The sequence below is a fragment of the Hoplias malabaricus genome, chromosome 3 (assembly GCF_029633855.1).
Source record: "Hoplias malabaricus isolate fHopMal1 chromosome 3, fHopMal1.hap1, whole genome shotgun sequence".
Classification (NCBI taxonomy): domain Eukaryota; kingdom Metazoa; phylum Chordata; class Actinopteri; order Characiformes; family Erythrinidae; genus Hoplias; species Hoplias malabaricus.
Window position 1 is genome coordinate 3,848,016 of NC_089802.1, and position 27,630 is coordinate 3,875,645.

General features: G+C 48.3%; 1 protein-coding gene across 5 annotated transcripts in view; it reads right to left on the minus strand.

Moving 5' to 3' along the window:
• Nucleotides 1–27,630, minus strand: part of rgs7b (regulator of G protein signaling 7b) — a 70,526-nt gene that overhangs the window by 24,313 nt on the left and 18,583 nt on the right. For 3 of the 5 annotated variants that reach the window (XR_010801886.1, XR_010801887.1, XM_066664287.1), the window contains 2 exons: nt 3,375–3,471; nt 1,025–1,075 (listed from right to left, as the gene is read on the minus strand). Coding sequence is in view for 1 of the 5 variants with exons in the window: in XM_066664287.1 (XP_066520384.1) it covers nt 1,025–1,075; nt 3,375–3,471 (148 nt within the window). In the remaining 4 variants the exon portion in view is untranslated. Of the gene's footprint in view, nt 1–1,024; nt 1,076–2,891; nt 2,978–3,374; nt 3,472–27,630 lie in introns of those variants that run through there. The other 2 variants (XR_010801889.1, XR_010801888.1) reach the window with 2 other exon arrangements.

Below are 27,630 nucleotides of genomic sequence, written 5' to 3' on the forward strand. Positions count from 1 at the left end.
AACACTGCAGTGTTGAGTGCAGCTCGGCTGCAGGGGGAAATATTACTGAATGATTAAGTGTTCTCTGGAAAATTAATATAATACACATTAACAAATTTCTGTTCACTGAGTTAACCTCACTAATAAAGGCCTTTTGTGTTCCCTCCATTTGGACGTAATGGTAATGAGTGTAGACACAGGTCAGCGACAGGGAAATTAATTCTATCATTGGATTTAAGAGAGGACAGGATTCACTTAGTGGAGTCATGGTCTATTTTCTTTGGGAAAACACAGAGAATTAATCAGAAACACCCCCCCCCCCTCTACTGACACACACTGGCCATTTTCTCAGAAACACCCCCCCTCTACTGACACACACTGGCCATTTTCTCAGAAACACCCCCCCTCTACTGACACTCACTGGCCACTTTATCAGAAACACCCCCCCTCTACTGACACTCACTGGCCACTTTATCAGAAACACCCCCCCTCTACTGACACTCACTGGCCACTTTATCAGAAACACCCCCCTTCTACTGACACTCACTGGCCACTTTATCAGAAACACCCCCCTCTACTGACACTCACTGGCCACTTTATCAGAAACACCCCCCTCTACTGACACTCACTGGCCACTTTATCAGAAACACCCCCCTTCTACTGACACTCACTGGCCACTTTATCAGAAACACCCCCCTCTACTGACACTCACTGGCCACTTTATCAGAAACACCCCCCTCTACTGACACTCACTGGCCACTTTATCAGAAACACCCCCCCCGCCCCTCCCTCTACTGACACTCACTGGCCACTTTATCAGAACCTCACCCCCCCCCCCCCCCCCACTGACACTCACTGGCCACTTTGAATGATTGGAAAGACAGAAAAGAGAGTGAGAGAGAGAGAGTGAGAGAAGGGGGGGGGTGGATAGAGAAGTGTCTCATTAACCTGAGGACGCTGAAGGTCAGAGTCGGGAGAGAGGCAGCGACACAGCTAGACTCAACAATCACACACACACACAAACACACCCACACACATACTTTACCTTGATCGTCGATGTTCAAGTTCTTCATCATCCACTGCACGATGTCGGACCCTGAAACCGACAGAAACATCAGAGTGAGGAACCAGACCCAGCTCAGACTTCACACACGCCCTAGAACCCCCCAACCCCCCCACTCTCCATGTTCTAACACTGACACCGCCCAAAGCACACCCCTAAACAGGACACCACCCACACCACACAAGACACTGCCCACAGGACACCGCCCACAACACACCGCCTGCAGCACCCCCCACCCCCCCACAGCACCCCCCCACAGGACACTGCTTGCAGCACCACTCCCCCCACAGGACACCGCCCACATCACACCCCCAACAGGACACCGCCCACATCACACCCCCAACAGGACACCGCCCAAAGCACACCCCCAACAGGACACCGTCCACACCACACCCCCCACAGGACACCGCTCACAGCACACCACCCACAGCACACCTGACCACTGAAGAGCAACAACTTTATCATGCAGACAATAATCAGCTACAAGATTAAAACCAGGTGAAGTGAGTTACACTGATGATCTGTTACAGCGCCCCCTGTCGAGTGGTGGGGGTTATATCAGGCTGTGAGTGTAGGGTTGAAGTTGAAGCAGGTGTTTTGACTGCTGTATATCAATTGCTCTGGTCTGAATAAAAAAAAAAAAAAACCCCTCTCCTCTGATTGGTCAGAGCTGACTGGGGCACGAATGTTCTCTCCTCTGATTGGTCAGAGCTGACTGGGGCAGGAGTGAAAGAGTAAACACAGGAGGAAGGTTCTATGTTCTGAACAAATGCTGTTTTCTGTTTCCCTGCTCTGCTGAGTCCGACACACAGCGCCCCCTGGCTACAGGAACATCTCAGACCTGCTGCGTTCACCTGAGGGTCGGGGTGGATCCAGGTTGGATCACATTTTGGGACCGGACCGAGACCACTTCCTCTCGAGGGTCTCTGTACGTTTTTTTTTATCCACATTTCTGCATTCACACCTGTTCAAACGAACTAGATAAAAGGTAAAAAAAAACCAGACTCTGATTTAACTCGGACTAAACAGTGCAGGTGTAAACACGACCTGAGCGCCATCCGTCAGAGGGCATCACACACTCACCCAGTGACTCACACACAGTCACACACACCTGTGGACAGTTTCACACACTCACACTGGCACTGCTCTGAAGGTGCTATTGTGGAGTAAACGTATTGCGAGTGATCAGTTTGGGGATTAGCTACGGCTCGTTTCACATTCATTCACATTACAGCAGTCAGTGTTTACAGTGTTTTTATTTACTCACCTGTGAACAGGTGCCCATTATCAAATACAGCTCTGATTCATTGTTTAAATAAACCACAGAGAGAGACCCGAGATTTTCCTCCCTCTCCGTTTAGCGTTTAGAAAACCTCTGTGTTCAGTCAGTGACCTACAGCGTCATTTTCATGAGGACAGTTTATCGGCTGTGTTCCTGCCATCATCAGGTGCAGAAATGTGGCCCGGTTCAGCAGCCATCACCCACGAGCAACAGAAATGAACCGTGAGCTCCCTTTTCCCAATTTAATATTTTACATCTGTAACAGACACGCTTTTCAAATAAGTAGTTAATGATAAGAGAAATGTTTTCACTAGAGAGGACGGTGCTCTAGCGCCCTCTATTGACAAGCAGCCACTGCTGGACAAGAGACCTTTCTGTACTCCACACACGACTCAGAAAATTCAGAAAAACACACCAGATACACCAAAACCGCCCCAGTCTGGTCAACAGACCCCAGCTTCACTCTCACTCCAGATCTAAACACATCTTAGAAACCCAAGCACTGTCAAAAGGAAACAGACACAAAGGAAGAACAGATCAGTGGACTGTTTGCCCCAGAGCCCAGACCTCAGCGTCACAGAGTGGCTTTGTGACTGGCTCAGATCCAGAGAGGCAGAAAATACCAAACCATGAGGAATTCTTCAAAGTCGTCCTAGTTACTCTCTACCACACACACACACACAGAGAGAGAGAGAGAGAGAGAGAGAGAGAGAGAACTTAGAAGTGTCTGAAGTAGTATCAAAGTGTACTGCTGTACCTTCCAATGACATTTATTAAATACACTTATGTAAGGCACTTCATTATATAATGAGAGAGAGAGAGAGAGAGAGAGAGAGAGAAGCAGCAAAAGAATAAGAAAGAAAGAAGGAAAGAAAGAAAGTAAAAAAGAGAAAAATAAGAAAATAAGAGAAAAACAGAGAGAAAGAGGGAGACATACAGAGGACAGAGTAAGAGACATGGGGACAGGAAAGACAGAGTAAGACGGGGCAGGTGGAGAGACAGAGAGACTGAGACACACTGAGCAGGACAGCTCTGTCACCTGTAACTCACCTGAAAATACACTGGGAATCTTAGATAAGAAACTCTTGACTGTGCGGATAGGGATTCCATTCTTCTCATCCTGCATCCGAGCGATAACATCCTCCATCTGCAGGAGAGAAAGGAAGAGAAAAGGAAAGAGAGAAGAAGATAAGAGTTTTTTTATCCATTAATATAACCAGGAGGTTTATGAAGGACAACATATTATTAAAAAGCAGCAGGTGTCACTTGAAGGAAAGTGAAATATAAAAAAGGGAAGAGAAGAGAAAGGAGAAGAAACAGAAGAGATGAGAAAAAGAAATGCTAAGAAAGAGAAGAGAAGAGAAGATGGAATAGGAGAAGTGGGGAGAGGAAGAGAGAAGAGAAGAGAGGGTGGAGTAGGAGAAGTGGAGAAGAGAAGAGGAAAGGAAGGAGGGGATAGAAAAAGAGAAGAGAAGAGAAAAGGAAAGAGAAGAAAAGAAGAGAAAGAAGGAGGGGATAGGAGAAGAGGAGGAGGAGAAGAGAAGAGAGGAGAGAAGAGAGGATGGAATAGGAGAAGTGGAGAAGAGAAGAGAACAGAAAATGAAAGAGGGGATAGAAAAAGAGAAGAGAAGAAAGGATAAGAAGAGGAGGGGGAGAAGAGAAGAGAGGAGTAGCAAAGAAAAGAGAAGAGAAAGGAGGAGGGGATAGGAGAAGAGAGGAGAGGAGAAAGGAGGAGGGGATAGGAGAAGAGAAGAGAGGAGAAAGGAGGAGGGGATAGGAGAAGAGAGGAGAGGAGAAAGGAGGAGGGGATAGGAGAAGAGAAGAGAGGAGAAAGGAGGAGGAGATAGGAGAAGAGAAGAGAGGAGAAAGGAGGAGGAGATAGGAGAAGAGAAGAGAGGAGAAAGGAGGAGGAGATAGGAGAAGAGAAGAGAGGAGAAAGGAGGAGGGGATAGGAGAAGAGAGGAGAGGAGAAAGGAGGAGGAGATAGGAGAAGAGAGGAGAGGAGAAAGGAGGAGGAGATAGGAGAAGAGAGGAGAGGAGAAAGGAGGAGGGGATAGGAGAAGAGAGGAGAGGAGAAAGGAGGAGGGGATAGGAGAAGAGAAGAGAGGAGAAAGGAGGAGGAGATAGGAGAAGAGAAGAGAGGAGAAAGGAGGAGGAGATAGGAGAAGAGAAGAGAGGAGAAAGGAGGAGGGGATAGGAGAAGAGAGGAGAGGAGAAAGGAGGAGGGGATAGGAGAAGAGAAGAGAGGAGAAAGGAGGAGGAGATAGGAGAAGAGAAGAGAGGAGAAAGGAGGAGGGGATAGGAGAAGAGAAGAGAGGAGAAAGGAGGAGGAGATAGGAGAAGAGAGGAGAGGAGAAAGGAGGAGGGGATAGGAGAAGAGAAGAGAGGAGAAAGGAGGAGGAGATAGGAGAAGAGAGGAGAGGAGAAAGGAGGAGGGGATAGGAGAAGAGAGGAGAGGAGAAAGGAGGAGGGGATAGGAGAAGAGAAGAGAGGAGAAAGGAGGAGGAGATAGGAGAAGAGAAGAGAGGAGAAAGGAGGAGGAGATAGGAGAAGAGAAGAGAGGAGAAAGGAGGAGGGGATAGGAGAAGAGAAGAGAGGAGAAAGGAGGAGGAGATAGGAGAAGAGAGGAGAGGAGAAAGGAGGAGGGGATAGGAGAAGAGAGGAGAGGAGAAAGGAGGAGGGGATAGGAGAAGAGAGGAGAGGAGAAAGGAGGAGGGGATAGGAGAAGAGAAGAGAGGAGAAAGGAGGAGGGGATAGGAGAAGAGAGGAGAGGAGAAAGGAGGAGGGGATAGGAGAAGAGAAGAGAGGAGAACGGAGGAGGAGATAGGAGAAGAGGAGGGGGAGAAGAGAAGAGAAAAGAAGAGAAAGGAGGAGGGAATAGGAGAGGAGAAGAGAAGAGAAGAGAAGAGCGGTGAGTGTTGTACTGCCTGGTGTCATTAAGAATGAGGATAATTAGGCCCTGTGTAATTAGGCGGAGCTGCTGTGTGATGGGGATGAGTTCTCTCTGTAATTACATGGCGGTGCCTGGCAGGACTCACACATCTCACTCATCACAGGACATTGTGCTCACGGAGAAAGAGCCGGAGGTGTTGAAGCGAGCGGCGGGGGCGAGCTCTGGGGGAATGGAGGGATGTGTAAACGAGTGCAGGTGCAGCTGTTGTGAAGGGGTTTGTGGTGAAAGTGTGGGGAATTTTCTCCAAAGCGACATGAGACAAGCTTTAATCACCACACGACGAGATCAGGACTACACCTTTAACCCCTCCATAACTGGGAGCATTTTACCTTAAAGTGCACACACACATCCTCGCCATCCAGAGAGAGAGAGAGAGAGAGAGAGAGAGAAAGAGAGACAGAGAGTGAGAGAGACAGACATAGAGATAGAGAGAGAGAAAGAGAGAGAGAGAGAGAATGAGAGAGACAGAGATAGAGAGAGAGGAGACAGAGAGAGATAGAGAGAGAGAGAGTGAGAGAGACAGAGAGAGATAGAGAGAGAGACAGAGAGAGAGAGAGTGAGAGAGACAGACAGAGAGATAGAGAGAGAGAGAGTGAGAGAGACAGACAGAGAGATAGAGAGATAGAGAGAGTGAGAGAGACAGACAGAGAGATAGAGAGAGAGAAAGACCACCCTGAACTCCTGGGCTCCCGGACTCAGACAACAAAGACACACACACACATCTGGACATCTACACACTTGACCCACCTGTGATGCAGCTCATTTCAACTTCTCTCCATCCAGCTGTTTCTCGTCTCTTTCTCTCTCTCATACTCTTCTTTCTCTCTGTGTGTGTGTCTCTCTCTGTCTCTCTCTCCAGCCAGAGGTCCGTGGACCCTGAGGCTAATGCTAGTTACGACGGTCAGGACACACATGTCCTTAACTGAGCTCAGTGTCTTTCTCCTTCTTATCCATATATTCCCAGTGTGTGTGTGTGTGTGTGTGTGTCACTGCTGTTCCTCAGAATAAAGCCCTGAGCAGGAGCTACTCCCCGACTGAAGGTTCCCCGGTTTAATTTCATAAGACATTTGGAGAGCCCTGGTCACCCTAAAGCTGCAGGTGTGAGCTTCCGATTGGCTGTCGTCTCGCCACACGGCAGGGTTTGATTGGCTCGGAGGACCCAACACTCTTGAGCTTCTTGGAGTAAGCGGATTTCCCGTCCCTCTGTGATTAGACACTTGTGATTCTCGCGTGGGCTGTTTAGGGACAGACAGGGACACACCGACGCTGGAGACTGAGCTACAGGGCATCATTAGAGGTGGTCTCCTACCCTCAATCCAAAGTTACATAGTGCTGTTTCTGCAGTGCTGAGCCCACAGGCTCTGTTCTCCCTTTTATATCTCAGTGGTGCATCACAATGATTTTGAAGCTGAAATTTTAAATGTATAAATATCACCTAATGTTGCTTTAATGCATTTTTTAAGAAAGGAACCCTCTCTCCTGTAGATCCTTCTGGTAATGGAGCTTCTCCCCTGCTTTAAACTGGCTGCTTTTACACACTCCTCCTCCCCCCAGCCCCTGAGATCTCACATCTGCTCATGGAGGACATCACAGCTTCCCTTGCTCCAACATGTCCAAGCTGATCTTCAGCTAATTAACAAGATCTCTGTGAGAGGACTCAGGTGTCCCTCAAAGCTCCCGCCTCAAAACACTTCTCACGTTTAATTTCTCACTCACACGAGCAGCAGGGAAGCATCAGTGAGAAAAGCCCTACAGAGAGTGCAGAATCCATGCTACATTTCAGCTGTGTCCTGCTCATCTGTGACGTCTGGGAAGGGTTTACGTCTTTATTTCCGTGCAGTGTTTTCCTTTCCCTCTATTTCTCTTTCTTTCTATTTCTCTCTTTCTTTCAGACATGGAGAGTGCACACTGTCATAGAATGCTATTCTATCTGTCTTTTAAACACACGCACACACACACACACACACACACACACACAGCAGGGTCAGCAATGACGCACACGGTCATCTATGGCAACAGTGTCAATACACTGAAAGGCCTTGTCTCCAGAAAGGTCTACTATAAACACACACACACACACACACACACACACACACACACACACACACTGCTGGATTATTACTGTGTTATTATTATTAAAGGGGAGATAAATCCAGTGATGCTAAGGACATGGTTTTACATCTTCACCCAGTCACTCACCTTCTCACCCAGTCACTCACATCCTCACCCAGTCACTCACCTTCTCACCCAGTCACTCACCTTCTCACTCAGTCACTCACATCCTCACCCAGTCACTCACATCCTCACCCAGTCACTCACCTTCTCACTTAGTCATTCACATCCTCACCCAGTCACTCACCTTCTCACTCAGTCATTCACATCTTCACCCAGTCACTCACCTTCTCACTCAGTCACTCACCTTCTCACCCAGTCACTCACCTTCTCACTCAGTCACTCACATCCTCACCCAGTCACTCACATCCTCACCCAGTCACTCACCTTCTCACTTAGTCATTCACATCCTCACCCAGTCACTCACCTTCTCACTCAGTCATTCACATCTTCACCCAGTCACTCACCTTCTCACTCAGTCACTCACATCCTCACCCAGTCACTCACATCCTCACCCAGTCACTCACATCCTCACCCAGTCACTCACCTTCTCACTCAGTCATTCACATCTTCACCCAGTCACTCACCTTCTCACTCAGTCACTCACATCATCAACCAGTCACTCACCTTCTCACTCAGTCACTCACATCCTCACCCAGTCACTCACATCCTCACCCAGTCACTCACATATTCACCCAGTCACTCACATCCTCACCCAGTCACTCACCTTCTCACTCAGTCACTCACATCCTCAACCAGTCACTCACATCCTCAACCAGTCACTCACATCCTCAACCAGTCACTCACCTTCTCACTCAGTCACTCACATCCTCACCCAGTCACTCACATCCTCACCCAGTCACTCACATCCTCACCCAGTCACTCACCTTCTCACTCAGTCATTCACATCTTCACCCAGTCACTCACCTTCTCACTCAGTCACTCACATCCTCAACCAGTCACTCACCTTCTCACTCAGTCACTCACATCCTCACCCAGTCACTCACATCCTCACCCAGTCACTCACATCCTCACCCAGTCACTCACATATTCACCCAGTCACTCACATATTCACCCAGTCACTCACATATTCACCCAGTCACTCACCTTCTCACTCAGTCACTCACATCCTCACCCAGTCACTCACATCCTCAACCAGTCACTCACATCCTCACCCAGTCACTCACATCCTCACCCAGTCACTCACATCTTCACCCAGTCACTCACATCCTCACCCAGTCACTCACATCCTCACCCAGTCACTCACATCCTCACTCAGTCATTCACATCTTCACCCAGTCACTCACCTTCTCACTCAGTCACTCACATCCTCAACCAGTCACTCACCTTCTCACTCAGTCACTCACATCCTCACCCAGTCACTCACATCCTCACCCAGTCACTCACATATTCATCCAGTCACTCACATCCTCACCCAGTCACTCACCTTCTCACTCAGTCACTCACATCCTCACCCAGTCACTCACATCCTCAACCAGTCACTCACATCCTCAACCAGTCACTCACCTTCTCACTCAGTCACTCACATCCTCACCCAGTCACTCACATCCTCACCCAGTCACTCACATCCTCACCCAGTCACTCACCTTCTCACTCAGTCATTCACATCTTCACCCAGTCACTCACCTTCTCACTCAGTCACTCACATCCTCAACCAGTCACTCACCTTCTCACTCAGTCACTCACATCCTCACCCAGTCACTCACATCCTCACCCAGTCACTCACATCCTCACCCAGTCACTCACATATTCACCCAGTCACTCACATATTCACCCAGTCACTCACCTTCTCACTCAGTCACTCACATCCTCACCCAGTCACTCACATCCTCAACCAGTCACTCACATCCTCACCCAGTCACTCACATCCTCACCCAGTCACTCACATCTTCACCCAGTCACTCACATCCTCACCCAGTCACTCACATCCTCACCCAGTCACTCACATCCTCACCCAGTCACTCACATCCTCACTCAGTCATTCACATCTTCACCCAGTCACTCACCTTCTCACTCAGTCACTCACATCCTCAACCAGTCACTCACCTTCTCACTCAGTCACTCACATCCTCACCCAGTCACTCACATCCTCACCCAGTCACTCACATATTCACCCAGTCACTCACATATTCACCCAGTCACTCACCTCCTCACCCATTCACCCACATCTTCAGCTCGTAAAATTACGCCGTGGTCTTTTGAAGAGGTTCAAACGCTCCTTGGATCGGTGGCCGACGAAAGAATCCAGCGAAAGCTGGACGCTGCATCAAGGAAGAAACAAACTCTACTGATCTGTCTGAACTGATGACGGAGCAGATGGGAGTTGACCTTTCCTTCTGCTCGATGTTGCAGCGTTGTGATTTACGATCCTGGCCGAGCTTTAATCTTAGCGTCCTGACCCACTCCAATGACTCTCAACCCTTCCCTCTCAGGAAGACTTATGCTCTGTATTTGTCCTCAGACACACACTGCTGATCTTTCCATCACTCTTTCCCTCATCTCTTTATTGGCTCTGTCTCCTTTCTGTTCCTCTTATTACAGCTTCGTCCCTGAGACACCACGGCCTCCAGGGCAGCAGTGTTCCCTCTCTGGGACCAGCACAGAGCCAAGCTCCCAAAAGTTCCTCTAAAGAGATGAAGACCTTTATTTCTAGGTACCAGTTAAGCATCAAGTTACCAGGTGATTGACCACCCACATCACACCAGTCTTGACTGGCTTCCATTAGCTGTCCACATCAGGTTTAAAACTCTCATGCTTCCTACAAACCCAGGAACAGACCGGCCCCTCCCTGCCTTATGGCACCGGTCAAGAGTCGGGCCGCACCTCGAGCCCTTCCAGCTTCACATACAGCTCGACTCAACTCGCCATCCGCCAACACACACGGAGGACCAGCGTCAAGACTCTTCTCGGTCCTGCCGCCGAGACGGTGGAGCTTCCACTGGCTTCCAACAGCGGACGCTCTCACACCAGAGGAACCCCATCACTCCAGAGAACACAGTTCCACTGTTCCACACACCAGAGGAACTCCATCGCTCCAGAGAACACAGTTCCACTGTTCCACACACCAGAGGAACTCCATCACTCCAGAGAACACAGTTCCACTGTTCCACACACCAGAGGAACCCCATCACTCCAGAGAACACAGTTCCACTCTTCCACACACCAGAGGAACTCCATCACTCCAGAGAACACAGTTCCACTGTTCCACACACCAGAGGAACTCCATCACTCCAGAGAACACAGTTCCACTGTTCCACACACCAGAGGAACCCCATCACTCCAGAGAACACAGTTCCACTCTTCCACACACCAGAGGAACTCCATCACTCCAGAGAACACAGTTCCACTGTTCCACACACCAGATGAACTCCATCACTCCAGAGAACACAGTTCCACTGTTCCAAACACCAGAGGAACCCCATCGCTCCAGAGAACACAGTTCCACTGTTCCACACACCAGAGGAACTCCATCGCTCCAGAGAACACAGTTCCACTGTTCCACACACCAGAGGAACTCCATCACTCCAGAGAACACAGTTCCACTGTTCCACACACCAGAGGAACCCCATCACTCCAGAGAACACAGTTCCACTCTTCCACACACCAGAGGAACTCCATCACTCCAGAGAACACAGTTCCACTGTTCCACACACCAGAGGAACTCCATCACTCCAGAGAACACAGTTCCACTGTTCCACACACCAGAGGAACCCCATCACTCCAGAGAACACAGTTCCACTCTTCCACACACCAGAGGAACTCCATCACTCCAGAGAACACAGTTCCACTGTTCCACACACCAGATGAACTCCATCACTCCAGAGAACACAGTTCCACTGTTCCACACACCAGAGGAACTCCATCACTCCAGAGAACACAGTTCCACTGTTCCACACACCAGAGGAACTCCATCACTCCAGAGAACACAGTTCCACTGTTCCACACACCAGAGGAACCCCATCACTCCAGAGAACACAGTTCCACTCTTCCACACACCAGAGGAACCCCATCGCTCCAGAGAACACAGTTCCACTGTTCCACACACCAGAGGAACTCCATCGCTCCAGAGAACACAGTTCCACTGTTCCACACACCAGAGGAACCCCATCGCTCCAGAGAACACAGTTCCACTGTTCCACACACCAGAGGAACCCCATCGCTCCAGAGAACACAGTTCCACTGTTCCACACACCAGAGGAACCCCATCGCTCCAGAGAACACAGTTCCACTGTTCCACACACCAGAGGAACCCCATCGCTCCAGAGAACACAGTTCCACTCTTCCACACACCAGAGGAACTCCATCGCTCCAGAGAACACAGTTCCACTGTTCCACACACCAGAGGAACTCCATCGCTCCAGAGAACACAGTTCCACTGTTCCACACACCAGAGGAACTCCATCACTCCAGAGAGCACAGTTCCACTGTTCCACACACCAGAGGAACCCCATCGCTCCAGAGAACACAGTTCCACTGTTCCACACACCAGAGGAACTCCATCGCTCCAGAGAACACAGTTCCACTGTTCCACACACCAGAGGAACTCCATCGCTCCAGAGAACACAGTTCCACTGTTCCACACACCAGAGGAACCCCATCACTCCAGAGAACACAGTTCCACACACCAGAGGAACTCCATCACTCCAGAGAACACAGTTCCACTGTTCCACACACCAGAGGAACCCCATCACTCCAGAGAACACAGTTCCACTGTTCCACACACCAGAGGAACCCCATCACTCCAGAGAACACAGTTCCACTGTTCCACACACCAGAGGAACCCCATCACTCCAGAGAACACAGTTCCACTGTTCCACACACCAGAGGAACCCCATCACTCCAGAGAACACAGTTCCACTGTTCCACACACCAGAGGAACCCCATCACTCCAGAGAACACAGTTCCATGTTCCACACACCAGAGGAACCCCATCACTCCAGAGAACACAGTTCCACTGTTCCACACACCAGAGGAACTCCATCACTCCAGAGAACACAGTTCCACTGTTCCACACACCAGAGGAACTCCATCACTCCAGAGAACACAGTTCCACTGTTCCACACACCAGAGGAACTCCATCACTCCAGAGAACACAGTTCCACTGTTCCACACACCAGAGGAACCCCATCACTCCAGAGAACACAGTTCCACTCTTCCACACACCAGAGGAACTCCATCACTCCAGAGAACACAGTTCCACTGTTCCACACACCAGAGGAACTCCATCGCTCCAGAGAACACAGTTCCATGTTCCACACACCAGAGGAACTCCATCGCTCCAGAGAACACAGTTCCACTGTTCCACACACCAGAGGAACCCCATCGCTCCAGAGAACACAGTTCCACTGTTCCACACACCAGAGGAACCCCATCGCTCCAGAGAACACAGTTCCACTGTTCCACACACCAGAGGAACCCCATCGCTCCAGAGAACACAGTTCCACTGTTCCACACACCAGAGGAACCCCATCACTCCAGAGAACACAGTTCCACTGTTCCACACACCAGAGGAACCCCATCACTCCAGAGAACACAGTTCCACTGTTCCACACACCAGAGGAACCCCATCACTCCAGAGAACACAGTTCCACTGTTCCACACACCAGAGGAACCCCATCACTCCAGAGAACACAGTTCCACTGTTCCACACACCAGAGGAACTCCATCACTCCAGAGAACACAGTTCCATGTTCCACACACCAGAGGAACCCCATCACTCCAGAGAACACAGTTCCACTGTTCCACACACCAGAGGAACTCCATCACTCCAGAGAACACAGTTCCACTGTTCCACACACCAGAGGAACTCCATCACTCCAGAGAACACAGTTCCACTGTTCCACACACCAGAGGAACTCCATCACTCCAGAGAACACAGTTCCACTCTTCCACACACCAGAGGAACCCCATCACTCCAGAGAACACAGTTCCACTCTTCCACACACCAGAGGAACCCCATCACTCCAGAGAACACAGTTCCACTGTTCCACACCAGAGGAACTCCATCACTCCAGAGAACACAGTTCCACTGTTCCACACACCAGAGGAACCCCATCACTCCAGAGAACACAGTTCCACTGTTCCACACACCAGAGGAACTCCATCACTCCAGAGAACACAGTTCCACTGTTCCACACACCAGAGGAACCCCATCACTCCAGAGAACACAGTTCCTCTGTTCCACACACCAGAGGAACCCCATCACTCCAGAGAACACAGTTCCACAGACCAAAGCTGGGGGCTTTATAACCTTCTATTCCACTCTGCATACCTGTCATGGTGACTGTAGGCTCATGTGCAGCAGCTCCAGAGCATAAGGTGTTGAAACACTGGGTATTTAATGTGCATTGTGCTTCACCTCTGCTCATAAACAGGCGCCATCTGTGCACAGCAGATAGAGGACAGTAAACTACATTCATTAAAATGGGGAAGGTGTGCTGGTGTATTGATATTCAGCAGGCGCACCCCAGAGAGAGGCAGGTGTGTTCCTCCTCTCAGAAAACTAACCCCTGGGTTTGGTGTGTGACGGTGTTTAGAGCAACTGCATGCAGCTGAATCTCTCTCCGCCTGTCCAGAGGACAATGGATTTTAGATCATGCCCTCCCATTGCTTCTGAAATCACAGATATTAATCAAGGATATTAACCTTGATACTAACCCATAGCAACGGCTTGAGACATCCTAGCAACCACCTAGCAACACCCTGGCAACCACTCGGAATATTACAGCAACCCCTTTTCCAATACCATTGTAAAGCAAATAGCAGCATATACACATCAAATGGGATACCAGAGGAACCATCTAGCAACAACCTAGCAACTACATAGAACACCATAGCAACCAACTAGCAATACCCTAGCAAAATGGTAGCAATACCACGGACTACCAAAACACTAGCAACCACCTGGGTTAGCATATTACTCACACAGCATAGCAACACCACACCAGCCACAATGGATACCAGAGCAACACCCAAGAAACTACCTGGGATACCACAGAGCAACCTAGCAACACAATAGTAAAAAATACAGACACCATGTCAACTATAGGGATAGCATAGCAACCAGCTTGCAACACCTTATTAACTACATAACGTACCATAATAACCACAAAGCAAGACCATACGAAAAATTTTCCAACACCATAAACACCATATGGGAAATCATAGCAACCACCCAGCAATCACCTGGGATTCCATAGCAACCACACAACCACCCTGCAATATCAGCCACTTAACAACACTACAACAACCATATCAGATACCATAGCAACCACCTGGGATACCGCAGCAACTACCTAGCAATACAATAACAACTATATGGCATACCATACATAATATAAATGCTAAAACTGGCACATTTCCCGGTGACGGACCAATAGAAACGTACCAAAACTATTTAGAACTAAATCTCTTTTCTTTAACATTCATGTGAAAGTGTTGTGTAACGTCACAGCATTAAAAATAAAACAGGACAGTGATTCTATGCGTGAACATCTCAACTGAAGGGGCCCTAGCTCCAGGATTTAAGATTTCTGCAGAGGGTTTTTATGCCCCACTTTTCCTCCCAGGCACGGCATCCGTCATTAGAGTGCACTCACACCACTCTAAAAGGATTCTGGGAGGAAAAAAACAGCTGAGTGATTTAATGGCTGCACGAAAGCAGCTTCTCGAGGATGAGGAATCTCCCTCAAGGGCCGCAGAGTACAAAGAGTACTACTCTCTCTCTCTCTCTCTCTCTCTCTCTCTCTCTCTCTCACACACACACACACACACACGCGCACTGAGAGAACAGACACTTAAACAGTTACAATTCAACAAGCTGTTCTGAGAGACACAGCGAGACACAGAGGATGTGCAGAGTGTTGTGTAACGCTGCGGATGTTGACTCAGCACCGTTAAAGCACATAACACACAAACTGAAGAAATCCTTTGTTTGGTGCATTTTCACATTAAAGACGTTTAACGTTTAGGTTAAACTCAGCAAAACAGACACAACAAGAGCGGAGAAATAAGAGCACTGAGTAAAAACGGAGAAGAAAGAGAACAGAGTGAAAACAGCTAAAAACCAGAGCTTCTGCTCCTCGCTCCTCACTGCTGTGCGCTCGGGGTCGGGGTGAACAGCGAGCGGCTCGTTATCATTTAAAGGAACAGGTGCTGAAAGCGGGCGTTCTGAACAGGGCTGTTTACACAGGGGGAGAACACTGCTGTGGGGCTCGTGGGGTTTGGACCAAAGCAGGTCACAGACGTTTTATTAAGAAACAGAACTGTGCTCCGTTTAAAGCTTTTTAGATTTTCACTTATGTCTTTCCAGAACAGTGTTAGGAATGGATACTAAAGCTGAATCATCACTCTGTGTGTGTGTGTGTGTGTGTGCTCTTACATAATGAAGGTATAAATTAATTCAGTGAACTAGAAAAGCCTTGAGAGCGCCTCCCTCCTGCAGCTGATCACAGAGCCGCTGATGATGAGCGTGGTGTTTACCATCACAGCTTGGAGCTGCGATATGTTTCGGTTTAAACAAGCACTCACTCTTCTTCCTCCTCCCTCCATCGCTCCTCATCTCTCTCTCCATCCGTCTGTTTGCTGGAGCTGGATGATACTGTGTTTCTAAAACACCTCGTGCAGTGAATTCAGTGATTTCTTGACACAGATGTTCACAGAAGAGAGCACACACCGCGTATAATCTCCACAAATCACAAAATGAAAGGTCACGAGGCCAAGTGTTGGCCTGAGGGGTATAAAGCACTGGTGTGGAACAGTGGACTGTGGAGTGATGGAGCTCTATCCTGTACTTTTGGGATGAGTCGGAGTGGAGTTTGTGATCTAGAACTAGTGATTATTTGAAGGCTGAATGCAATCAAATGTGCGGTGCTGTAAAACACTGACAGAGAAAAAAAATAAAGTCAGATAATCTCTGGTGTTGCCCTGGTCCAGCCCCTGCCCCAAAGAGTCCTGCTGGACTTTACACCAGATATTACCCTTCCTCAGCATCACTGAGCACCCCCTGCTCCTTCTCAATATCCCCTCTTCATCGCTAATATTTCACCTTCCATTTACTATAACGCCTCATCCCTATCAGTCCATGTTTATGGCTGTGTTGTTATTTGTTGTGTCTCTGGTGTCAGTCGCCCTCGGCCCCAAAGAGCTCAGACCCAAAGCTCTGTAAAGCTGCTTTGTGACGGCTTCGTTATGAAAAAGCTCTATATAAATAAAATGTGATTGACTGGTTATAATCCACAGAAAACCAAGAAAGCGTCCCTCGCTCTCAGTGTGAACTGGGTGCATGACTCCAGTCCAGCAATGTTTGGTAGGAACCAAGGTTGTCACATTCTCTGTGTGTTATTTGGTTAAGAATTAAGTAGAACATGGTTTTGTCTGAATGATATTACTTTGTGTAACATATAATCTTTAATAAGTGCAAAAACGTGATTCAGAGATCTCAGACACTCAGTCACCAGGAGTCTTTGTCTTGTTCAGCGTCGTAAATTGTATGTGATGTCACTATTAAGGGAGATTCTAGTCTAAAATAACATCCAATCAGAGGCAAGAGATGCTCCAATCCTCAATCCCTGAGGACCAATCAGGCCTTCAAGGCAGGTTTCCTGAAACCTGGTTTAAAATCCAGTGGCGTGGAAACTTAGCTCTTACAAGATCAGTCTCCGCTCTCTTACAGAATCTTTTACAAAGACTCTCGCATGGCTCTCTCTTTAAAAAGGCTCTCACTCTCCAGCTCTTCAACACTTCAGCTGGTCAGAACAGACCCACAACAGAGAAAGAAAATGTAGAGAGAGAAGGAAATAGGAGGGGTGGAATGAAGGAAAAATCTGGTTCCAGTCCGGAAGCTCAGCTAAGAGAGCCCAGAACTTCCAACAGAGGTTTATCTTTATTTCTAGTAGTAATATTAGAAAGCTAAAGTTTAAATCCAGCAAAAGCTCAATGCCACGCCCAGAGGCCTCTGGCCGTCAAAGTGGTGACAAGAGCTTCAGGATCAGCGACGAAGGAGAAGGCCACATGCTCCTCCAGAATTATCACCTTCTGAGGTGGTGTCTCTGACCCACCTCAGGTCAGAGGCCCAGGAGAGACCTTCGTGGACGTGTCTCTCACAAGGAGGAAGATCAGTGACAAAGGAGAATCTCACATACCCCTCAGAACGCCACCAGCGCTGACAGAGGGGTCGCCATGTCCAAGGCTGTGTCTTTGAACAAAAGCCAAACGGAAGAAGAGGTGCAATGCTACAAGGTCCGTGTCTGTGAGAAGAAAGCTCAGCTCATCTGTGAAGTCCTGCAGGTCTTCTCCACTCCTCTCCAGGGACACGTAAGGTCACCGGTTAAATTCTTTCATGACTCAGGAGGTTGGTGCTGAATGCTTTTCTGGGATAAACTATAGCCTCTTTAGAATTTATGGCAATTATCATAGAGAAATCTCCCTGCGTCCTCGTGTATCGCTGTAGTCCACTTCATTATATGAATGTATATTCATTCATTCATTATCTGTAACCCTTATCCAGTTCAGGGTCGCGGTGGGTCTAGAGCCTACCTGGAATCATTGGGCGCAAGGTGGGAATACACCCTGGACCGGTAAAGACACTACACATAACTTAAGGCTCCTAACCATGGAGCTTAACAAAATGAATTCAATAATTAATTATTAATAAAATAATAATAATTCATTATCACTGACTCCGCTACATCATTTAAAGCCAAAAACGGATTGATGCTGTTGCTGCTGTTCAAATGAAACACAACACTACAGTTGCCTGATTCACTTGTAATGATCATAAGCGTTGTTTGAAATTGCTCCCCCACTTTTGATCTTGGTCCGTTTCTTGCATTTTACACATTATGCAAATTGAAATGGCCACTCAGTAACTCTCCTGCTCACGCCGTCTCCAGTCAAAAACACAGAATGAGGAGGTTTGTGGAGGACTTTTATACACTTTCAGTAGTTTGAGTGAAACACACTATGTCCTGTTTTATCATTTTTTAAAAAGAAAATTAACTAAAGTGCACAGGTTTTTATTTATTTATGTTTCGTAAATACACATAAATTACGTTTAGTGTTCAGCTCATTGTGCTTAGGTCTAAAGCGGGACAGAGGCACTACAACGCGCTCAACTTTTGTTCAGAATCAGCTTCTTATCACTGGTAAAGACGCAGCTTTTCTCTCAATCATTCCTGCAGCTTCACAGTGCTTTAAACGGTGTGGACGCAATAGCGAAGCAGCGAAGTGCAGTGAAACGAGATGAGTGATTGGATAAATGCTGGGCTTTGTCCCGCCCATCGGACACTCAGCGTCTCTGGGGGTCTATGGGGCAGTGGGCTGGCCTCGGCTGGCCCGGTCGCTCAGCTTCTGCATGATGATTGGATGATCTGTCTGAGGCTGAATCCCTTTGTGATTGACAGTGAAATGAGCGAATCAGCGATCCTTTGGTATAAAGATCCGTGGGAGCAGTACACTTTCATTCTGTTCTGAGTTGAACCAGAGACTTTCTTAAACCTCTTAGCGGCATTTTCTTTGTTAAAAACGACTAGCGACAAATCAAGCTTCTATTTCTGGTGGGTTTTTGTAGCTGCTTGTGTTTGGAGACTGACTTCTATCACTCTTTCTGACTTCTATCTAAGTTTCTGTCCAGCGGGTGCTGCTGAGCCCCTCCACCGTCACAAAGCACTCACAGGCGGACACACTTCACATGGGCCAAGGCCGTTTAAGCCTAGCTCTGCTGGACATTGAGTGGACACTACTCAAGTCCCTGGAAAAGACGCCTTGTTGGTACGACAGGGTCACAGATCATTTTCTTGAAAAGGAACGGAGGGTAGAATTTACATATAAATAAACCGACACATTTTATGATGTAGGCCGAAATTGAGCTTCCCCTCCTTGAAAGACCAGCATCCACCACTGGTTTCCAATGATCACTGAAACCAACGTGAACAACGTGATCCCTGTAATTTTGAACCAAGGGTGTAGAATAAGCATGGACGGATGTGACGTGTCCCCACCAATAACATGATCCCCTCAAAAAAACTAAACAAACCCTGATCTTTCAGCGTCTCATTACCCTAGAGCTGCAGAAAGTGTTAAATCACGTTCTCGAGCCCTACCTCCCCGTGACACACAGGTCCAGTGTGATTTTTGTCATGCGTTAATGTCTTTATTGTTTAGAGGAATTATTTATTGCTAATTTTCATGAACAATAGTTTAAAAGTCGTAAAAACTAAAAAACTTTAACATCCAAATTATGGAAGGAATGTGTTCACTTTTTTTCTCAAATACATTTTACATTTATTTAACATTAATGTTTAAAATTCAAAGTCGCTGCAGAAAGCGTCGTAAACCGAGACTGAGTCGACTCCAAGAGATTCGACTCTCTGAATCATTGGCCGACAGTTCATACGAGTGACTCGCAGATGCTGGAAGAATTGATTCGTTGGGAGTTGACTCCTGTTCACTGATTCACCCGGCCACTGTCGCCCTGACAACAGCAAACAGGAGCACTTTCCTGTTTTTATTTCCTCGTGATTTTCTGTTTTAAAACCAGAAACGAGTCATTTATCATTTTTCACATCGATTCGTTTTTATTTGGTGATGAAAAGTGTAAAACATTTCATCATATTTCATCTAGTTGATAGTCTCATCTAGTTTTTGTGACCATCATGTCGTTAATTAATATTTTTTGTCATAGATTTCTTTAACACACTAAAACACACCTGTCATACGAAAAGATCAGGACTGTTATCCCTGTGTGAACCGACCCTAAGAGGGATACTTTAAAAATAGATTGTGTGTGTGTGTGTGTGTGTGTGTGTGTGTGTGTGTGTGTGTGTGAATGAGGCACAAACACCAGCAGTCCAGAACAAAGTGATCCTGGTGACTGACTGAGGTAACAACATCCCTCAAAGGCGCTCAGGACACTGATCCATTCAGTCTGATCCGTCCAATCACACGGCAGAAAGACAGAATAGAAAACGACAGAATGACCATGAATGAGAGGAAGAGAAAGAGACAGATGACCTTCCAGTGTCCAGCTTCTGTCGGCACAATCACTAAAAATTAATTACAGCCGAGACTTGGTCTCTCTCTCCCCATCAGGAAAAATGTATTGCTCATAGGTTTCTCAGTAATGGCTCATTAGATTTAAAGGTGATTCTCCTAAAATTCCAAAACAGAATGAGACTAAAATGAGACATGAGAGAAAGAGAAAGGAGAGAGAAGGGATTATTTCATCTGGTAAATCTGAGCACAGTTAGTAACTTTACTGAGATATCCACTAAAACCTTAGAGGAGACATATTTGAGATTACAGAGGTCTTTATCTCAGGAGACACACTTGAGCATCAGGAGACGTAAAGTTACCTTTCCATCTGAGAAACTAGTGGATATTAAAGATATCTCCTTTTTGATCTTATCTTCACCTGGGCATCTCTCTCTCTCTCTCTCCTTCTCTATCTTTCTCTCGCTCTCTCTCTCTCTCGTGATCATCGATAGTTTCACACAGTCAGTTCACCTACAAACGTGTGTGTGAACTATGGGAAGAAAGCAGAGCACCCAGAGTAAACCCACACAGACACAGAGAGAACACACCACACTCGTCACAGACAGTCACCCAAGGAGAGGATGCCACACAGGACATGAGACCCTGCATGTGTGTGACAGCGCCCCCTTGCTCCCACTAGATTTAAGGTGATGACACTGTGAATGTCAGAAAACACAGGATAAAACGAGCCGTTCTAATTCTGCTCCGCTTCTGACGTCAAGTACAGAGACTTTAGAATGGCCCCGCCCCCTCGTCTGAGTCTGTCCAATCACAGCGCTGGACCCGCGTTCATGTGAGAGCTCAAAGACGAGGTTAAACTCAGCAAAACAGACCCAACGAGCGCGGAGAAATAAGAGCACTGAGTAAAAACTGAGAAAACGAGAACGGAGAAGAAAGAGAACCGAGCGAAAACAGCTAAAAATCAGAGTTTCTGCTCCTCGCTGCTGGGACAACACAAATGCAGATTCAACACTTTATAAATACATTTGAATCTCGAGACTGAGACTTAAATATACTGTGAACTTTTAAACAAATGCAATCACTTTCACAGAAAAATTAATTAGGGTCCAGACCCAGCTCAACCCTGCACAGAACCAGTGAACGGATGAATGCATGAATGAATGACCTGATTAAAGTAGAGGTATGTCTTTAGCAGTGTAGACACTGTCTCTGTCTGAGAGACGCTCCCCGGTGTGTGTGAGACGTCTGACATCTGTAACTGCTGTTGGCCGGGGCCCTGTGAGGATCTGAGCAGCTCTATATAAGTCCCATGCTTGGAAATAGCGCGAGAGCGCCTTCCACAACTGTGCTCTCGCGTGAAGTGGTCTCCCCAGAGACGGACTGCCACAGAGGCCCTGCTCGACTCGTGTAATCCCACAGGTCTCTGTCCGTGTCCCAACTCCGCACTCGGGAACACACTCCGGCTCCCACATGGATCAGGGAAGACTACCTCAAATGACCTGGGATACAAAGCCATAACATTAAAACCACCTCCCTATTTCTCCCCTCACTGTCCCCTCTCTCAGCTCCACTGTTGATAATGATTTTTGTCAGCATCCTCTGGTGTGTGGAACAGTGGAACTGTGTTCTCTGGAGTGATAGAGTTTCTCTGGTGTGTGGAACAGTGGAACTGTGTTCTCTGGAGTGATGAGGTTCCTCTGGTGTGTGGAACAGTGGAACTGTGTTCTCTGGAGCGATGGGGTTCCTCTGGTGTGTGGAACAGTGGAACTGTGTTCTCTGGAGCGATGGGGTTCCTCTGGTGTGTGGAACAGTGGAACTGTATTCTCTGGAATGATGGGGTTCCTCTGGTGTGTGGAACTGTTTTCTCCGGAGTGATGGGGTTCCTCTGGTGTGTGGAACAGTGTTCTCTGGAGTGATGGGGTTCCTCTGGTGTGTGGAACAGTGGAACTGTGTTCTCTGGAGTGATGGGGTTCCTCTGGTGTGTGGAACAGTGGAACTGTGTTCTCTGGAGTGATGGAGTTCCTCTGGTGTGTGGAACAGTGGAACTGTGTTCTCTGGAGTGATGGAGTTCCTCTGGTGTGTGGAACAGTGGAACTGTGTTCTCTGGAGTGATGGAGTTCCTCTGGTGTGTGGAACAGTGGAACTGTGTTCTCTGGAGTGATGGAGTTCCTCTGGTGTGTGGAACAGTGGAACTGTGTTCTCTGGAGTGATGGGGTTCCTCTGGTGTGTGGAACAGTGGAACTGTGTTCTCTGGAGCGATGGGGTTCCTCTGGTGTGTGGAACAGTGGAACTGTGTTCTCTGGTGTGATGGGGTTCCTCTGGTGTGTGGAACAGTGGAACTGTGTTCTCTGGAGCGATGGAGTTCCTCTGGTGTGTGGAACAGTGGAACTGTGTTCTCTGGAGTGATGGGGTTCCTCTGGTGTGTGGAACAGTGGAACTGTGTTCTCTGGAGTGATTGTGTTTCTCTGGTGTGTGGAACAGTGGAACTGTGTTCTCTGGAGTGACGGGGTTCCTCTGGGAGGGGCTGTTTTAATAAGTCTGCCCTGTGATGGCGGCGTCTACAGACACACACAGGAACTAGGACACAGCCTGTTTCCAACAGAGTCCTGGTACAAAGCTCCGTCATTAATCACAGCTAAAATAAACTCAGAGTTTTACGAGGTGAGAAAGTGTGTGTGTGCGTGAGTGTGTGTGAGAGAGAGAGAGAATCATAATCTCATCCCAAAGAGGAATGACTCAGCAAAGTTAAAAATAAAGGCTTTTTTTTCCAAACACACACACACTTAAAACAGCGGTGTGTGTGCATATTCATTCACAAACATCTCCACATGTCATTGCTCTCTCTCTCTCTCTCTGTTCTCTCTCTCTAAGTTGGGATGGGGTGACATGTAGCTACACCCTGGTGGAATGAGGTGAGGTGATGTGGGGTGAGTGTTGGGTGATGTGATGTGTTGTGAGGTGAGTGTTGGGTGATGTGATGTGTTGTGAGGTGAGTGTTGGGTGATGTGGGGTGAGTGTTGGGTGATGTGGTGTGATGTGGGGTGAATGTTGGGTGATGTGGGGTGAGTGTTGGGTGATGTGGGGTGAGTGTTGGGTGATGTGGTGTGATGTGGGGTGAATGTTGGGTGATGTGGGGTGAGTGTTGGGTGATGTGGGGTGAGAGTTGGGTGTTTTGGTGTGATGTGGGGTGAGTGTTGGGTGATGTGGGTTGAGGTGAGGTGATGTGGAGTGAGTGTTGGGTGATGTGGCGTGAGTTTTGGGTGATGTGTGTTGAGGTGAGTTGACGTGGGGTGAGTGTTGGGTGATGTGGGGTGAGTGTTGGGTGATGTGGGGGATGCGGGTTGAGGTGAGGTGATGTGGGGTGCGTGTTGGGTGATGTGGGGTGAGTGTTGGGTGATGTGGGTTGAGGTGAGGTGATGTGGGTTTAGGTGAGGTGATGTGGGGTGAGTGTTGGGTGATGTGGGGTGAGTGTTGGGTGATGTGGGGGATGCGGGTTGAGGTGAGGTGATGTGGGGTGCGTGTTGGGTGATGTGGGGTGAGTGTTGGGTGATGTGGGGTGATGCGGGTTGAGGTGAGGTGATGTGGGGTGAGTGTTGGGCTGCGGTGGAGAGACACTAACGTTCTGATATTTTATTCTCTCTTTCCGCTCCAAAGCTCTGACTAAGCCTTTTTCAAAGAGAAACATTAGATCCCTCCATTGATCCCTCCATCCTCTGGGCCTTTTCAGCCTCAGCATCCGGGAAAGGAAGGCAAACAACCCCCAGAGAACAGAGGAGATGAGAGAGTGAGAGAGGGAAAGAGGGATGGGGAGAATGTCATCAAATGTTTGCTCGGTTCTCTTTCTTCTCCGCTGTCGTTTTCTCCGTTTTTACTCAGGGGGGATGTACGGCTTCATGCGCATCCCAAAGCTGCTCTGAACTCCTTCCCAAAGATACCTGAGTTCATGTTTAATTTTCTCTGAGGACATCAGGGAAAACACAGATGCGGTTAATTCAGGGCCCCCTGTAAAAGAGAGGATTACCCCAGGAGCCCATGGACATTTAGTCCTGTCCAGGTAGGGCTTGTGTGTGCTTCTCCTGCCTGAGCTGGGACTTGAACCCTAGTACCCACCAATTTACACCAGCAGCTGTGGTGGGCTGTTTTTAGCAGGAGCTGTAAATAAAACCAGCATTGTGTTCCACTCTGTCTCTTCTTCCTCGTACAAATCACGTTCTTACACACACACACACGGATACCCAGAGTGAGTGTTTACATAAGCCCCTTACATGAAGCCCTCTCTGCTCCGGTGTTATCTGGCGCTGGTAGAAACACAAAGGCTTGATGGAAGAGCACTGGAGCCGAGAGGCAACTTCAAAGGCAGGATTAAGAGAAAAGAACCGCAGCGCTGGCAGCGCAACAGACAGCGGGATGCACACAAAAAGAGCCCCCCCCAATACAACCCCACAGCTTCTGACACTTACACACACGCTTCATCAGCGTCTTCATAAGCCAAGAGCGTCCAAACACACTCCCGAGTGTGTGTCTGTCAGAGTCTGTCCTTGCAGAAGTGCAGAAAAGTCGCTGCAGCACTTCCACCACACTCTGGGCTTTAGGACGAGGAGACAAGGTTCAGAACCCTGACCTGGGCCTACAGAGTCACAGCTGGACCCACCCCTCCAGACTCGATGGCTACGGTCAGAACCTGATCTGTAACAAGAGCCCTTCGAGCTTCAGGTACCGCTCGGCTCTACCCACCGTCCTTCACCACGCACAAAGACGTCTCTCTCAGGAGAACTTCATCAGCTCTGATCTGCTCTTATTAGAGCCTTAGGATTGAACTCACAGGCTCTTCCAGAAACTTCTGCTACTGCTCCTCTAATACTCTGGAAGAGAGTGGAGGAATGGAGGAGAGGAAAGGAAGAGGGGGAATGGAGAGAACGAGAAGTAATAGGGAAAGTGGGACAGAGCTGAACCCTTTCCAATATGATGTTGATACTGATGAACTGATCCAATCACAGCGCCCGCTTTCAGTACAGTTCTAATACTCCTGATCCAATCACAGCGCCCGCTTTCAGTACAGCCCTAATACTCCTGATCCAATCACAGCGCCCGCTTTCAGTACAGCCCTAATACTCCTGATCCAATCACAGCGCCCGCTTTCAGTACAGCCCTAATACTCCTGATCCAATCACAGCGCCCGCTTTCAGTACAGCCCTAATACTCCTGATCCAATCACAGCGCCCGCTTTCAGTACAGCCCTAATACTCCTGATCCAATCACAGCGCCCGCTTTCAGTACAGCCCTAATACTCCTGATCCAATCACAGCGCCCGCTTTCAGTACAGCCCTAATACTCCTGATCCAATCACAGCGCCCGCTTTCAGTACAGCCCTAATACTCCTGATCCAATCACAGCGCCCGCTTTCAGTACAGCCCTAATACTCCTGATCCAATCACAGCGCCCGCTTTCAGTACAGCCCTAATACTCCTGATCCAATCACAGCGCCCGCTTTCAGTACAGCCCTAATACTCCTGATCCAATCACAGCGCCCGCTTTCAGTACAGCCCTAATACTCCTGATCCAATCACAGCGTCCGCTTTCAGTACAGCCCTAATACTCCTGATCCAATCACAGCGTCCGCTTTCAGTACAGCCCTAATACTCCTGATCCAATCACAGCGCCCGCTTTCAGTACAGTCCTAATACTCCTGATACAATCACAGCGCCCGCTTTCAGTACAGCCCTAATACTCCTGATACAATCACAGCGCCCGCTTTCAGTACAGCCCTAATACTCCTGATACAATCACAGCGCCCGCTTTCAGTACAGCCCTAATACTCCTGATCCAATCACAGCGCCCGCTTTCAGTACAGCCCTAATACTCCTGATCCAATCACAGCGCCCGCTTTCAGTACAGCCCTAATACTCCTGATCCAATCACAGCGTCCGCTTTCAGTACAGCCCTAATACTCCTGATCCAATCACAGCGCCCGCTTTCAGTACAGCCCTAATACTCCTGATCCAATCACAGCGTCCGCTTTCAGTACAGCCCTAATACTCCTGATCCAATCACAGCGTCCGCTTTCAGTACAGCCCTAATACTCCTGATCCAATCACAGCGCCCGCTTTCAGTACAGTCCTAATACTCCTGATCCAATCACAGCGTCCGCTTTCAGTACAGCCCTAATACTCCTGATCCAATCACAGCGTCCGCTTTCAGTACAGCCCTAATACTCCTGATCCAATCGCAGCGTCCGCTTTCAGTACAGCCCTAATACTCCTGATCCAATCGCAGCGCCCGCTTTCAGTACAGCCCTAATACTCTTGATACAATCGCAGCGCCCGCTTTCAGTACAGCCCTAATACTCTTGATACAATCGCAGCGCCCGCTTTCAGTACAGCCCTAATACTCTTGATACAATCGCAGCGCCCGCTTTCAGTACAGCCCTAATACTCCTGATCCAATCGCAGCGCCCGCTTTCAGTAAATCAAATCAAATCAAATCAAATTTATTTATATAGCGCTTTTCACAACTGATGTTGTCACAAAGCAGCTTCACAGAATTCCAGTAAGACAAGATTTGACATGAAATGTAAAGACAAATGTAAAACCCTCAAGTGAGCAAGCCAGGGGCGACAGTGGCAAGGAAAAACTCCCCCAGCTGAGGAAGAAACCTTGGGAGGAACCAAGGCTCACAAGGGGTGACCCATCCTCCTCTGGTCAATCTACTGGTGATGATAGTTAGTAGTCCATGAGAACTTCAGTGTAGGGACAGCTTCAAGGCACTTGGTGGTTGCTGGAGCGTGGGCAGCTGGTCTGAAGCGTGGAGGAGGATCTCGACAGTCATCCATCAGTGTCCAGACAGACAGGTGGGCAGTCGTTTACTCGGAAAGATGTAAAGGGATGGAATTAGTTTTGAACTGTTTTGTGTTTGTAAAGTAGAAAATATGAAAATTTCCAGAGTGTGGCTAATGACTCCGGCAGATCTGACTATGACAGCATTAACTAAAAGGAGAGAACCAGGAGGACACACAGACACGGGAGCATCCTGAAACACTGGCATCCCTCCGCTCCACCGTCAACAAACCTGAGTGATCGCGAGAAACGGCGGGACGACAGCACCAGCATCTCAGTTTACTATAATTCCCTGTGTCCATGGACCCCCCGGATCTGCCGCCTTTATCTATGGGGGAGCATTAGCTACCAAATGATAAACTAAACAAATGAGTTTTTAGCCTACATTTGAAGA